Genomic DNA, 15,209 nt, shown 5'->3' on the forward strand with positions numbered 1-15,209 from the left:
AAAGTCGTGTCTCGGCGGGTCGGCTCTAAAGTGTCTGCCTGTCTGGGGTTGGGCCGTGGCGTTCAAAAGGATGATTCAACTACTGATCGTTACGTTTGATACAGTTTCGTGAAGAAATATTATTTTTAAAGAAACTATTTATCAAAGCGATATAGTTTTTTAGGAAGACGTCATTTTGCGTAATTATTTCTTGCTTATTTTCTCATTTCTACAATTCTTATGGCCTTTATTATATTTGTTGTGGATGTTGTGTATTATAAAATTTATAATTTTAAATGTGAAAATTTCAATACTTTTCAATGCTTTGGATACCCTTTGAAGAATATTTATATGGATTAAAAAAAAAGCAATTAATAGAACTGCAACTTTATCTCAAAGTCATAAAACTTCATAAGCCTTGAGGTTTTTATTGCAAAGGATTGAAAAAAACAAAAAAATAAAGTTTTTTTTTTACTTTTTTTCCTTGTGTAGGACGGCCTAGCCGTAATACTTTTTTAATTTAACTTAAATAATTGAAAAAATTATCAATTAAGCCATATTCCATTGAAATAGGTTAATTATGTATAAAAAGTGCCAGGTGAATATGATTTAAAAAAAATCTAATTCGGTCAAACTTAACCGATACCAATATCAGCTTTGAGACATATAAATTTTTATTTTTTTTTGTCATTATTTTCCGTAAATTTTTTGGGAAAAAAAGTCTACTAATATCCAGAGTAAATAAGGAATATAAAACAGCAATACGACCAGGCCGTCATTCCCGAAAAAAATGAAAATAAAATAATGCAAAATTGCATTAATTTAATCCATGCATGGACGACAAAAAGTGGATCATACCAAGGAAACACAACGCCACATTTTCCTTGCAGAAAATTTGCATCCGATCCACCTGAAAAACCGTTGCAAAACCAAACTATTATCAAGAAGCGAGAGAAAGAGAAGCAACACAAGAAAAATACACGTCTCCTTCCGTCTAAGTATTAAGGCGCCTTCACGTTATATCAACGCGATACGCGAAACACCACACAATCAATCAAAACACGGCAATCATTTCAATTTACGGCCACCTTCGCTAGCAGCTCGCCGCACAATACCGCACAACAGCTTACGGGGTCGTACGGAGTTTCGGGATGCAATTTATGATTTTGCCATATCCACACTACCGATACCAACGAAATGCTCGGCCAGACCAGCAACCCGGTGGAAACCCAAAGAGCCGAAGAGGATTTATGATCCCGGCTGCAATCTCGTACGCAATACCGATGCAACAACATGCCGAAAATGGAACCGATCATCCAGCAGTGGTAATCACGAGCGCGCGGCGAATTCGATTTCACGCACCCGGCAGGACATAAATCCTTCGCGGTGTAACTGGGGCACGTAGCCACGTCCATCACAATCCATGGTTTCGTTATGCTGTCATACGCGTGCATTCTCGTTTGCTAAATGCGCTTCCGGAAGCACATGGGAAATGGTAGAAGCAATCGGTACACGAAACACTTTCGAACGAGACGTACCAGGTACTCGACACCACCCTTATCTCGTACCAATCACTGTAATCGCGTCCGACTTAACACGGGGGTTGATTTTTGTTCCGACCGTTTCGCAACTATCGCAACGCCGACCAGAACCAAGTGCAACTTCCAGTTTCACGCGAAACTGATGGTGATGGTTTGTGCGTATTGCTTCTGCTTCCTCTGCGTATCCATTAGGTCACTTGTACGGCACACTCGCTTATCAGAACATCCCCCTAAAACGAGCGGGTTGGGATCCACTAGCCGCTCGTTCGCCCCGTTCAACACTTTGCTGGAAGCGATTAATAAAGTAGCACACTATTCCTCGTGTACGATCACAGCTCAGGGAGTTACGAGAACTCACACAACAACAAAAAAAACCACCCAAAACAAATATTAAACACACTTCACTATCGCGAACCCTCTACCTTGCGCTGTTTGCCTTCCTTTACGGTCGAATGTTCGAATCGCGAAAGCCGCGTCGACCGCCACCGTTATCGTGCGCGTCCCGTTCAAAAACTGAACCGACCCACGACAAGCGACCATCGGTGAACCCGCAACAGGTACCGCACAGCTGCATAGTGGGATCGGCCGTGGAAAGAAAAGGTGAACAATATATTTTTTTCTGTTTTAGAAAATCTCGATTGACAGGTCCTTTGAACCTTCTGATTGGAAGCAGAAATAATGTGAAACTATTTTAATATGTTTAAATGGAAAAAAATCTGCAAAGCCTAAAATTATGCAATATAAGATTTTTAAGTTCAAATTGAATCGGATCATTTATTGCTAGGCAACATTTTTTATGCTATTTAGGTGCTAAATCCTGGGTCTATTATTTAAATAACAACACGCATATTCATAAAATTTTACTATTCAATAAATTATCAATATTATTTTTCACATACATTTTTCATGAAATCGGGGAAGAATATTAATTTAATCCATAAGGTTTCTTTCTTATTAAAAAGGCTTAAAAATATGAACACTATGATGGAGAGATAAAGGCTCATATGCTTTAAAACACGAGTTCTTGCAGTATGTTTAAGTCTAGTGTTGGCAAATAGACTACAAAATTTGAGAAAATTATAAAAACATTGTCTAGAAACTCAAAATTCAAACCTAAAACTTTGCATTGTTCTACCATTTTCTAACGTTAAATAAATTGGTAGGATGAATTCTATTTGTTTAAGTTTTTATACATATTCAAGTCATATTTGTTTAATCTTTTGAGACGAACGACATTTTTTCCATGAAATGTACTCACGCTTATTTATGAGATACTGCAATTCTGCACTGAGCCATAAAATTCAATACTGAATAAAAACTCAAGAAAGTATTTTTTGTATACATAAAAACCAATAGCAACACAAAGAGTTTAACGTGCACACAACTTCTGTCCGATTTAAATCCCACCGTGAAAATCTGCAATCGACCCCGCTCTTGCTCTCTAGGCTAGTTAATCGGTCCGAAAAGATGCGTGACGTACGTTGGTCGGTTTGGAAAGGGGTTGAAAAAGGGGGTTGGTGGTAGGACTTGACGCGCTTCCACGCTACAACACCTGATGTTGCGTGCTTGGAGGAAGTTTTATTTCCCACCCAAAAATAAGAGAGCAAGAGAGAGTGTGTGCAAGAGAGCTCAAATGGATTAGTCCTTGGTGGCGGTACTGGGTGCAATTTACCGCGTTTACTAAAGCGCTTACCACTTCACTGTCGGTTGTGGCTTTGGTGCAGTTCATGGTACGATCGGCGTGTGATACGCGAGAGTATAGGCCTCCAGCCTATACGTCACGTGCCGATATACTTGAATCTGATGTCCATAAATAGGCAACACGTTTGTCATTTCTCACTCTTTCTCTCCGTCTCGCTGTGACGGGTGAGGTGACCGGGAGGGCTTTCAATTTTCAATCAACGTAACCCACCGCGACCTTAAGAAGGCCAACCCGTTCGTGTTGTTGGTCCCGCGACCGCTCACCGAGAGAGAGATGGATGACTGTTAACACATTTACAACAAGCCGGTTCCTGTTTCTGCTGTTGGCTCGGTCATCTTCCCGAGTTGAGGTTTTGATTATGCAAAGTGAGTGTTGGAGCTGTGGGTAAACAAAACAACCCCCGGCAGTAAAGAGGGGTGAAAAGGCACAAGAAGCCTAAGGAGCATCGCAAGATTGTGCCGTGTCGTTTGACACTTATCGACGGGCTTTGATCGACACGATGGTTAAGACGGAAGCAGGCATGGGAACTAAAGGAGGGAATTATGCAATTAAGGCACGGGAGATTGTTTGACATGTCAGTAGGGTTGGCTGTTGGAGACTTGTTTACCGAGTGATTTGAAAACACAATGTATGTATGTGGACAATCTTTGTAAAATGTCGATTTTTTTAGCATTTTTTAATATAATTTGTAAACAAGTGCAAGGAACACACATAGCCTAGAATCAGAATTGCGGTGCTCCGACTTCTCGGCTTCAAGCGAGTGTTCCCCAAGGCGCTCGAAGAAATCTGCTTATCATCGTTATCATCATTATTGTTTCTATCAGCACCACCAGCGCCAGCGGGGTGACGTTTATCAATCACGACCACCTACTATACTTACAGGTGCTGCCCATCGAAAACTGTGGTGATGCATAGTTTGACGAGCTAATGACAGGCGAGTAATGCTGTTTCACGCAATTCCTTGATACCTATGCCCCTTAAAGCGTTGCCAGCTTTATCAATCGATTGGTGGATGAGCGGAGCGAAATGGAGGGTTAATTTGGTGTTGCCGAGAAGCACCAGGGCCCGTGCCTTATCCGTCAGGTGAGATTGGAATGTGCGGTGACAACACGTGAGAGAAAATTGGGAAGAAACAAAAGGCTAGCTCCATTTTTTTTTGCTATCTACCCCGTGATTGAGTCTGATAATGAAATCGATTTCCGATTTTTCTTTCCGTCTCTCTCTTAGATGTAGGCACAAACAATTGAAATGAAAATGAAATAGTAGAAATTTCAATCAAAAAATGCGATCTTCTTGCGTTCCCGAGCCAGACGGTACACATCAAGAACAGGTTTTGAGGTTGGATTTCTTCAAACATCAAACCATCAAACAATGAAGAACTTGATTGGTATTGGGAAGCGTCGCCAGTCGCCGTGTGTTTGCCCAAAGTCGTGTGAATTTTAACCAAATGAGTCACTTCGGGCCGGAGGACAGCAAGCGAAGAAACTGAGGATGAATAACCATTTGCATAGTCATCAAAAAGGTGGTCCTGAACTGAATGCGAAACTTGATGCGTACGTTTTCAAACGGAAAAGTTAAATTTGAATCGAGTTGAGGGTGATTCAGAATTTCTTTTTTATGTTTCGCACCAAAGCCGGGCATGCTAGTGGGGTGTTAGGATCGTTCTTTACTGAGCAGTATAGTCTCCGTTGCTGTACGCCAGCAACGTTGGTAGTTTCATCCGTGTGCCGTACGTTGATAAAATGAGATTGCTGTTTTAACGGATGCTGACACGGCGCGAGCGACCGTACGTGCTAACGTGACACGATGTGACACACATGCTCTCTGACCGTAATGATGGATTGTTTTCGTGTTTTGGCGTGTGTCCTCTAGCCCACCAAATTTCCAGAGTCAAAAGAATGGCAAGTCATCTGCGAATGCTGCGAGATATTGTGGCGGGTCGTTTTCGGGGGCGAAATACTATCAATTTGCTAGTTGATAGCCGAACGTTTTTGTTTTGTTTTTCACCGAGGTGCTTTTCGCGCCGTCCTTTGCTACAGTGTGTGACATAGTTTTAGTACAAAATAACATAATAAAAAATATAAAAGTTTTTTTTTATTTCTAAATTTAAAAAAATCTTATGGTTGAAAGAGTGTTCGAAGTCTCATCAGTTATATTCCCGAACATCTTTAAAAAAAATGATTCAAAATTTTAATTTCATTTTTGGCAAAAAATTACTTCAAGTGCTTACTGCAAAAATTCCTTAAGAATTTACCTAAACAATATGTTGGCTTGATATTCTGCATACAAAATGTTGCTAATCCTCGTTTTACTGGCATTTCGATGGATCATTTGTGGGTAGAATTACTCACAATCCAATAATCTTTTCTGACAGACTAGGTACCTTTCAGACTTCAGCTGAGAAAGGGATACTTGTTGAGTCCTACATTGATGTTTCTTCTATTTGATGCTTCACACGACATTAGACAAGTAAAAAGACCTCATATCAGTCATCAGAGATCAGATCAGAGATAAAATATTATCGAAAATTCGTTTAGAAAAGTAAACCAGCTGTTTTGGTTTTACTTAAACAATTATGTTTGAAGAAGGTTTGTTTTGTAAATTTTGTAAAAGGCTTATATTATTATGAAAATATGAAAACTAGAACCAGAATGATTATACTTTTACCACCCGCTGTACCAGTTTAGGTCCGGGTTGACCATCGCCTCGAAGTGTACGACAGTTTTAGAGTTCCTGCTTCCGGTTTTACGTACCAGGAGCGGTGTGTGACACATTTTTGTAAAAATGTAATTTATGATCACCCGGTCGGACGGACGTGAAGTGAACGGTACCGGAAAAATGGAAACATTGCATCGTTTCGGACTCGGATCTTTCCACCAACAAAAAGTAGACGCGTGTACACGTCTCGGACCGAAGGTCATGGAGGTGTTGCTGGGAAAATTAAACACGCCACGGTCATTCCTTCACACAGCTGCCCTCACTTTCGAGCCGAGCGAGAGTACGAACGCTCGGTACGTGGCTGGGTGACTAGGGCATATAAACTAATCAATTATAACACCGGAGCGGTTCGCTTCCGGAGCGTAAATTGCACTCAAGTTCAAGCGCACGCCTCGACCGCCCGCCGATTGCAATCGGCTGCGCGTGATGAAGCGAAGAGCATCAAACTGAGCCGGTTGGAAAATAATACGCCACGATAAGGGATCGAAAAGCTCCAAGGGCAGCGAATTGGAACGGGCTGGGCCAAGGTAGGCAGGTGAGCAGAGAACGGAAAAAAGTACACAAATTTGCATTGAAGGTGCGTGCGAAATAGAATATAATAGAATAGTGTAGTAATAATGGTCGAATCAACCAACGGTTGATACGCATGCAATAGTGAGCATTCGACAGACAGGATAGAAGACGCTTCGGAGCAGTTCAAAGTGAGAAGCATGGTGCTTAAAGTGGATACTACAAAGTGATCAAGAATATAGTGTATCAAGACTCTCTGACGTGCGTGTGTGTGTGCTTCGGCTCGGTTGACACATACGGCACTGGTTCTTACCCGACATTAGTGAGTGATGGATCGAGAGTTCAAGATTGTACAGACACCTGCTCAAACGTGTGTGGAACTTGCGAAAAAGTCTTATATCTGTAGGGTGAATCAAGAAAATATAAGTGTTTCGATGCTTTCGACTGCGCGACTGCGACGTGAGATGAGAAAAAGCTCACGAACGGGCCGCTGTCTGTTTGCTTTGGCGCGTGAATATTCGGTTGAGTGATGTGGGTTAGGCAATCCGCATTGCACGCGCTCGTTCGAGCAGTTCGATTCGAGCAGTCGCTTCGCGGACGATGTCGAACGCAATGGTATTGGGGATGGCGATTCAGTACTTACAGCTTTCATGTTTCATTAGCTGCCCAACGGAAACATCGTCCAGTGGACCGTGCAGCATGGTCGACAGCAGTTCCTCGATAAATTCTCGCACCTTGATACGCTGGTTGGCCGAAACTGTGGAGCTGGTCGTACTGCGCGCGTCATCGGTATCTAAGGGACAGACAGAGAGCGAAAGATAGAGAAAGACTAGCGAGAAAAAGGGGCGCCTTACTGCCTTACCCAAACCAAGCCCGAGTAGATTGGCTTCCTTCAGCTCTACCGGACCGGGCTGCTTCAACCGTGCGGTCAACTGATTCAGCAACCATTCACCCGCCTTTTGCTGGATTACGCGATTCGATTGACACCCGGTACATTCCCAGATGCCGATCGATTCCACCCACTGGCAGCAGTTCTCGCCGCGGCAGACCAGTTTTTCGCAACCGCGGCATGTTGCGAAGCTGCGTTTGTGTTGAAGGGAAAGCAGCATTAGAAGGGATTTGAATCCGGGGTGGGATTTGGCAACCCGACTGCACTTACCTGTCTGTACTTTCGAGCTCGATGTTTACGTTACACATGTAACACTCTGCCGCATCGGGCTTCCGGGAAGAACGCCGTCGTTGGCTGAGTTTGCTAAAATAAGAGAGCAAGAGCAGTTGCAAGATGTCAGTGTTGGTGTAGTTTGATGAGACTGTTTTTTAATAATTTATATCATAAAATATGTAGTTAAAAGATCAAAAACATATACAGTAGAAGACATTCAAAAGCTCAAAGGCCAAATAAGGCCTAAAAGTTTGGTTGGGTGTAATCAGGGATAACGAATCAAGTATTCAACGAATCAGTTAAGTTTTTTCCTGGTTTCGTTTCCGATTTAGCTGTATGCTTGACCTACATCACCTTTCTGAACAGTTTGAACGGTAAACTATGACCGGCAAGCACCATTATCGAACTGTGTAACTCAATGGCTTCAAGTAATTCAACCTTCATGTCACCAGAACATAGGAAATTTCAGCAAAAAAATATTGTATCTTCATGCGGGCTCTAATCCTGCACTGAGCAAAACCAGTACTGAATAAAATCAGCAATTAATTCATTCATTCACACACCAGCGCTCTCCATTGATCCGCTAATCGCATCAGTTTATAGAGCAACATTTTTGATTTCCCCATGGAAGTATTTCAAATTCACATCAGCTCAACGGTGACATTTCACTTTAGTCAAACCACACACCGTCACAAGTCGTCCCCACCAAGCCACCCAATTAATTAGACATGCATCGTTTGTCAATTGCAGCACGGTGACGCCTACTACCAGCGTAAGGACCGGTTCATTAATTCCTGGACGTTCCATTAATTCCGTTCACATTCGACTAAGTCGACGCTCATCGATCGATCGAACGATTGGTGACCGTCGGAAAGTGCGTCACTGTACGTCAGTGTTAAGGAAAGCTTCCACGCCAGCCATGTGGTGTGTTCCGGTAAACACTCTCGGACGCACGGGTGTGAGAATCGCGGTGCCTCGTGGGGACACACATATCGGGAGGTTATATCATCGGGGCAGGTTGTTGTTGCTGGATGGTTAACGCGGTCGGTGTAGCGATGTAGCAACCTGCATCATTTTGGTGTGACGGGGGGTTGTTGCCATTTTTGAAGCTGGTGTAAGATAGTGTCACGATGGGTATCGGCGGAAGGAGTAAACCTAAGAAGAGCCAAAAATTACACATGCTCTACCAGAGGGGCGACTTTTTATGTTACAGATAGGAAGTCTATGACAGTTTAAAAAAGGAAATACCCTTTAATGGAGCTCTTTAGTATCAATACACATTAGGAGTTCTTCTCTGCACTTCTTGGCTCTTTAAGAGTGTGTAAAGGGTCAGGTGGAGCTTCACAGCTGTTTAAGAAATTTAGTCGAAGTTTTGCTATTTCCTTAGGCTGTTTAATACGATAGAAATCGTACCAGAATTGATTGCCGATAGTATAACCTAGTTGTAGCAAGAAGCTAAATCTCCAACAAGGCCCAATAAGTACTCAAGGAATTGAATAAATATTTTCAAAGTCTAGTTGCTAATAATTAAATAGCAAGCAGTGTATTTTATATTTTTGATGACCGAACTCATATTAATCTGATCAGTTTAAAGCATTTCAAAATTCATTCTATTTAGTTAGAAGCTTTAAAATTTCCTTTATTTTCTCAAGCATCACTCTTTTTCTGCCCCAAATGATGAAGAAAATACCTACAGATACCATGTACTTCCTGAGCAAATCAACGCACCGTGAAAGCTTAATTGATCGCTTAACAATCCACTGCGATGGATGTTGGATGTGCATCGATTATTATTAGTTCATACCATCCACTCACACCGTTCATTAAACGCATCAGTTAGTGCATCGTGTTAAAGTCCAATTAATTTTCGCCCGTAAATAGAACAACGATCTAAAACGATACTCAGAGTCGCTAGTTTTTTTTTTTTTGAAGTTAAGCCTACAGTGATGCAATTAAGTGTGTGTGAAGTAATAAGCACAATATGCCCTCATATCTCTGTTTAATAAATAATATAAAAGGTTAATATTTTACTATTTTAAGCCCTTAAAGCATGGAAAAGAAGCAACAGAATGAAAAGTAACAAACAGCATGCCACACCAACACGGTAAGGATAGTTTTGCAAGCTGCAGCATAAGTCTCCCATTCCACATATTATGCTTCACGACGTTACGCGATTACGTAGCCATCTCAGGTGGTGGAGCGCACACACTCACACAGATATCTGGGGGTCAATTTAAGACCTCCCCCCCCCCCTCCATTCAGCCTCCCATACACCCTGTAACACCATCCTCCCATGAGAAAAAAACCCGGCTGACTGGTTGCATTTTACCCAGCTGATAAGTCGCTTTTACTTTCGATCATTTCTCGTTCGCGCTCGATCTTAGCGGCGAGCGAGATGAACACGATCGTCTCGGTCCTCGCGACCGTCGTAACGGTGGAGGTTACAGTTACAGTCGTCACTCGTAAAATATGCCCGCAGTGGGACAGGATCAGAGACCGAAGCGCACAGACCCGACCAATCGAGCGCGCGAACGCGTTGACCAGTTTCAGTTGCTACAGCACCACGGCACGTCGTCGACCGTTACCGTTATTGTCCGTGAACAGCAGTCGGCGGTGGTAGCAGACCAGCTCACTGAGAAGTAGCAAAACAAGAAATAAAACAGGAAGGCATTTTCGATAAAGAAGTTTTAAAACGCGTACCCCTAGAAGAAAGTTAGAAGCAAAGGTGCCCGTCAACCAAACCTCTTGTAGCTATGAGGCTATACTTTAAACTTTAGACAACCCGTAGCTCGTGACGTTTAATTTTGGTATGCAAATGAAGTTTGGCCCGGCCTTTCTTCGGTTCCATTTTAATTCCTGCGGCTCGTTGGTGTGCAGTGCGTGCGTGCGAGTGCGATAAGCCATTCCAGCTGTTGTGGAACGAACGTCGTCGTGGTTCGTGATAGCGGAAATGTGTAATTGACGCTCGGTGTCGGAGTAGACTTGAGCACCGGTGTCGGATTAGGTCAGCAGCCGCTACCACCAGCAGCGACACTGCTCCAAGCACTCCCCATTCTACGTTAATCGGATCGTCTAGTGAAAGCAATAGAAAAAAAGCCACACAATGGTACTATCGGTGCTGATGGTGCAGACGTTGACCACGCTGCTGGAACCACCGCCAGCGATCGGTGGCACCAAAGGTCTCCCGTCGACGGGTCAACCACATCAACCGCAGGCCAACATAGCGGTGTTTATGTTTCTGTTTATGTTGTGTGCGGCTGAGGTCGTGTTTATCAAGCTGCTCACCCTAACGTCCTTCGGGCGTGGTGATGTACTGACCACTGCTGCAACGGCTTCTACCAACGCTACCAGCACGACTGCAACCCAGACCAGTACGATCAGCGATCAATCACCGGACAACCTGGTGCAGGATGCCACATCTTCAACCAATCAAGAGTAGAAGCCAATGGGAAGGGTTGCCGTTTTCGCTCGTACCCAAAAGAAAACAGTGTTGAACCTTCGAAGAAGCTGTCCTTGCGCGGGGCGAATGGGTCGGAGTGAAATTTGGTGCCCGAAAGTGTGAAACTTTACCCAATTTTTCACCACCGTTGGCGTGTGTGTGTGGCGAAGCATAGCGCGAAATGTGATGGACACCGTGTGAAGGACGTGTGTGTCGAAAGCAAGCAATTATAACGATTAATTGTTATACAAGAGTGACGAAAACGGAATGGTGTGTGATGATAGTTTTTGGTATTTATTTGTTAACTTTATCTGCTTATGTAGTCAGGCCGTTTGAAAATTTTCAACTAAAAATTGATTTAAATTAATTCTTAATCGAAATAAAATTGTGATGGAAAAGAAAAAAAAAACGGAATAAATTAAAACTCGAACCTATCTTACTCATACGGCACACACTGTGATTGTGTTATCAGACGGCACAGCAAGCCAGTAGCTCGGGCTCGCTCGTGCATTCGTGAAAGCGGACAATAGCGACGTGCATTGCCGGTTGGTTTATTTCATTTAAGAATATTGTCTGGCATTGAGCATGTAGCGTTTAGTTGGCGGATAGGAGAAAGAATTGAAGCGGTTGCCTTCACCGTCATCTGCATCAGCATCATCGCCACAATGGGTCGTTTAATTTATCCAGAGGTAAATGTACAAAGCGGCAAGAGGTCGCTGGGGGAAGGCTCTACTTTCGTTATGCAACGATGTGCGAGTAGGTGTTATGCATCTGATGCTTATGCAAATATGCTATCGCTTTGTGATCGTGATCGATGATATCGAGCTTGTATAAAAAGGTGTTGTAAATAATGCAAATAAAAAAAATCAAATGTAAGGAGATTAGTTGTTAAACAAAGCTCCTATAGTTGATAATGAAAGGTTTGTTACCGAGACAATTGTGCTGTGAGAGTGAGAGCGAGAGAATGGTGAAAACGGAACCCATCGAAACGCTTGAGATAGAGAGAACGAATGAGTAGGGTTGTTGGAAAATGCCTTGGAGACGATAAAACCTTGAAGTGTTTTTTGTTTCGAACAAATGTAGGTGTACTCTACATGAAAAGCTCATCGAAATACAAATGTCAGACGTGAATAAAATCAATTGCATCAGTTTTGTCCCAAACAGTGACAAATACTGATGCATTAGTACGATAAGACGTGATGTTTAGCCTAAAAGCTTAACAAAAAATAAAGTTTTTCTACAAATAATTACTTGTGTTATCGTGTGGAGTGTTGGAGGAAAAGAAAAAGGTTGCATAAAAAGGTAAGCGTTCGTGTGTGAACTCAACCAATAACCTCAACTCGTTTGCATTTTGTCGTTTCGTCGGGGGAGAAGAAATAATTAATCAGACGAATTAGTATGCAGCTGCAGGTGTTACAAAAAAAAGCGGAAAAGACTGACAAATTGGAAATTTCTTTATTTGCCTATCATCATGATCAACCGTTTAGTCAATCTATTCTGATCGTTCCCCATTAATAAATGCTAAGCTTTTCATACGCTTTCTCCCAATTAGAAATAGCTTGCAATAGAGCCATCACCATATTTTGGTTTTCCCTCTCTGCTTTCCCTACTCATTTTTCACGATAGAATAGAACAAAGCCACACACACACACACACACTCGCGCACGTGCGTCAGCTGTCGATGGTCAATCAACTGGCAAACGAAATTGGTAAAAGTCCATTTCCGCTGCAATAATCTCTCGCTTGAACCGGTGCCGTTGAACTTGGTGGTGGTACCTTATGGTAGCGCACCGTTACCTATATAGCGCACCGGGTCGACACTGACTAGTGCGTCCGCATGGGACGGATGTAGGCGTCTCAGGTAAAATGCTAATGAAGTGTGGTAATTGATAGGTGCTTCCGTTTTCGCTGGCCTAGCCGGTCGGGGCGTAGGGAATAAAGGCAAGCAAATGGTTCACTTATTTTTAGGTGTTTGCAAAAGTTCTATTGCAGGGTGGGTTTTTTTGATAAAAATTTTTACTAACCTTGAGGTTAAATTTTTAGAATTTTTTATCGTTAGGAAAATCGCTACTTCTGATATCAAATTAATGTATTATATTATTATTAATGTAGCTAATACGTGGGATTTTTTAAATATACTCCAAGTCATTCTTGTTTCACTGTGAATAAAAATCCTCTAACAGTTCTATTAGCACTGAAAAATACAATATGAAGTAATACATAGTTTTAAATTGTTCTATAACTATTCACACCACTGTATCTGTAAAATAAAATGCTTTTAATAAAGAAAAGAGTTAACAGAATTAATAAAACAAAAATAAAACGCTACCTACATTTGCAACACACTACAAAAGAGAACCGATGGACAATGATCTACAGCGAGCAAGCGTTACAAACACTACACAGCAAACGCTACGAGCTACACCGAATTACTATGCGTGTTCACTTCACTAGTTTTGCACTTGCTTCTACTACCATAGCTGTATGAATAAAAGACCGCTTACATCAGCAATCCGAAATTGAGAACACCTTTAGAACACATTTTTCATCACATAATTCTTGGGTTTTTTTTAAATTTATACCACTTTTAATAAAGGCACTGTTTCGTATTTTCACCGACGGTATTGAAAAAAGCTTTAATCTTTTCTTTTTCCTTCAATCGCCACACTGGTACGATCACATTTATTATGATTTATTTTTAATTATTTTGCACATATTTTTCATAATTCACTATGAACTTGAGGAAATATTTTGATATGCTTTTCTTTCCTCGAATCCGTACCGGAAGGGCTTGTCTTGTGCGGGATAGCATACAATTAATTGCTCCCGCTATTGCCACCACACAGCAGTTGGTTACGTCGGTAACGAACACTAACCGGAGACTGCCCGCGGCCGTTCGGAAGTATAAGCGACGAACCCGTGTCTGGTGGCCATTCGTGCTACCTTTCCTGCTTTTACGTCTGCATTTTCCTGGTTTCCCCTAAACCAGATGCGTTTCTTTTTCGTCTTTCCCCCGCTTTTCCCCCTCTCGTTTGGCGATCCCCTTATTGGACATCATTTTTCCTTTTCCGTTGCGTATCATTTTCTCTTTCGCTCGTACGCACTCGCTGTCGGTGTGTGTGTAGGTGGTTTTTGGATTCGGAATGGACAGGGAACCCCCCGTTTCCCTCGACACGACGACATGTGCAACACCGTGCGTTGAAATCCTTCCTACCCGCTTTCCTCTCATACGATCCGTTCGCACAACCCTGCTAGAACAATTGGGTATGGCTCTGGGTTGGAAAACTGTGTTTGTATTCTTTTCAATTTTTTTTTCTCTCTAAAAACCCGTGCATCACACATGCTGTTCGGCAGCAATACACGATCGTACCGTGCGATCGGGCGCGTGCGATCGCTATACTTCCTGTGCCCCACGGTGTGGTCGGTGTGGTCGTGTATCTTACACCGGAACAGAATGATGACAAAGCGGAAAGTCGGGATCGCTGTGTTCGCTTTGTCGCGACGTTCGCTACTGGAGGTTTTAAATTGAAATTTTTATTCTTCAGTGAGAATATTTCAATTTTTCATTAAAATATTGATGTTTTTAAAGTAGTATAAAAAAACTCTTTTCGCTTAAAGCTCAAAATTAGGTCAATATAACTCAAAAGTTAGCACAACAGACTTCATATTGGTGAACGCATGCGTATCGTGTTGCATACTTTCTCGCGCACTCGCCTCACGAGTGCAACAAGCGATCGTTAATAAACGTTGGGTCGATCAGCAATGCCGGTGAAAAGAACTCACCCTTGTTGGATCGAAAAACGGAAAGAAAAAGGGGATTGTAGAAATTGTAGACAACCACCACGCTGCTCTCGCTTCAAACGGTCAGTTTCGTTCAGGTGTGACGACGAATACGCACACAGCTGCCGTGTGTTTTTTTTTATTAACACACACTTACCCACTTGTCCGCACACTAACACACATCTGCAAAAAATGGGCTTCAGCCGTTACATTTACTTCCGCTTTTGCGTTGCGTTGAATTTGGTGTTGACCATTGTTTTGCTTAACATTGCTGTGGTGCTGCACTACTACTAAGCAGGAAGGCAAATTGCAGAGGGTCAAGTGTACTTTATGCTTGTTTCGAGGGGGTATTTTGTTTTGGTGTGCAGAACAAAACAT

The 15,209-nt window shown here is 42.4% G+C and overlaps 2 protein-coding genes across 16 annotated transcripts in view; one reads left to right on the top strand and one right to left on the bottom strand.

The window, feature by feature from the left end:
• The window catches only part of LOC118511464, a 47,880-nt gene that overhangs the window by 21,671 nt on the left and 11,000 nt on the right, over window positions 1-15,209 (bottom strand). For 10 of the 13 annotated variants that reach the window (XM_036054576.1, XM_036054574.1, XM_036054575.1 and 7 more), the window contains 4 exons: window positions 7,610-7,702; window positions 7,313-7,530; window positions 7,094-7,243; window positions 6,764-6,850 (listed from right to left, as the gene is read on the bottom strand). In XM_036054576.1, the coding sequence (XP_035910469.1) occupies window positions 6,764-6,850; window positions 7,094-7,243; window positions 7,313-7,530; window positions 7,610-7,702 (548 nt within the window). Of the gene's footprint in view, window positions 1-1,920; window positions 2,078-6,763; window positions 6,851-7,093; window positions 7,244-7,312; window positions 7,531-7,609; window positions 7,703-15,209 lie in introns of those variants that run through there. The other 3 variants (XM_036054577.1, XM_036054579.1, XM_036054581.1) reach the window with 3 other exon arrangements.
• LOC118511470 lies at window positions 5,896-12,664 on the top strand. Of its 3 annotated transcripts, none has more exons than XM_036054590.1 (2): window positions 5,896-6,517; window positions 8,363-12,664. In XM_036054590.1, the coding sequence occupies exon 2, from the start codon at window positions 10,716-10,718 to the stop codon at window positions 11,049-11,051; it is 336 nt and encodes a 111-aa protein (XP_035910483.1). In that variant the 5' UTR covers window positions 5,896-6,517; window positions 8,363-10,715; the 3' UTR covers window positions 11,052-12,664. The 3 variants fall into 3 exon arrangements, with proteins under 3 accessions (XP_035910483.1, XP_035910482.1, XP_035910484.1); XM_036054589.1 differs by having other exon boundaries at window positions 5,896-6,475; XM_036054591.1 differs by having other exon boundaries at window positions 5,896-6,467.

The sequence above is a fragment of the Anopheles stephensi genome, chromosome 3, assembly GCF_013141755.1.
Source record: "Anopheles stephensi strain Indian chromosome 3, UCI_ANSTEP_V1.0, whole genome shotgun sequence".
NCBI classification, from domain to species: domain Eukaryota; kingdom Metazoa; phylum Arthropoda; class Insecta; order Diptera; family Culicidae; genus Anopheles; species Anopheles stephensi.

Coding starts and splice junctions, on each gene's coding strand:
- LOC118511470 (XM_036054590.1), top strand. CDS start 10,716: ATGGTACTATCGGTGCTGATGGTGCAGACGTTGACCACGCTGCTGGAA.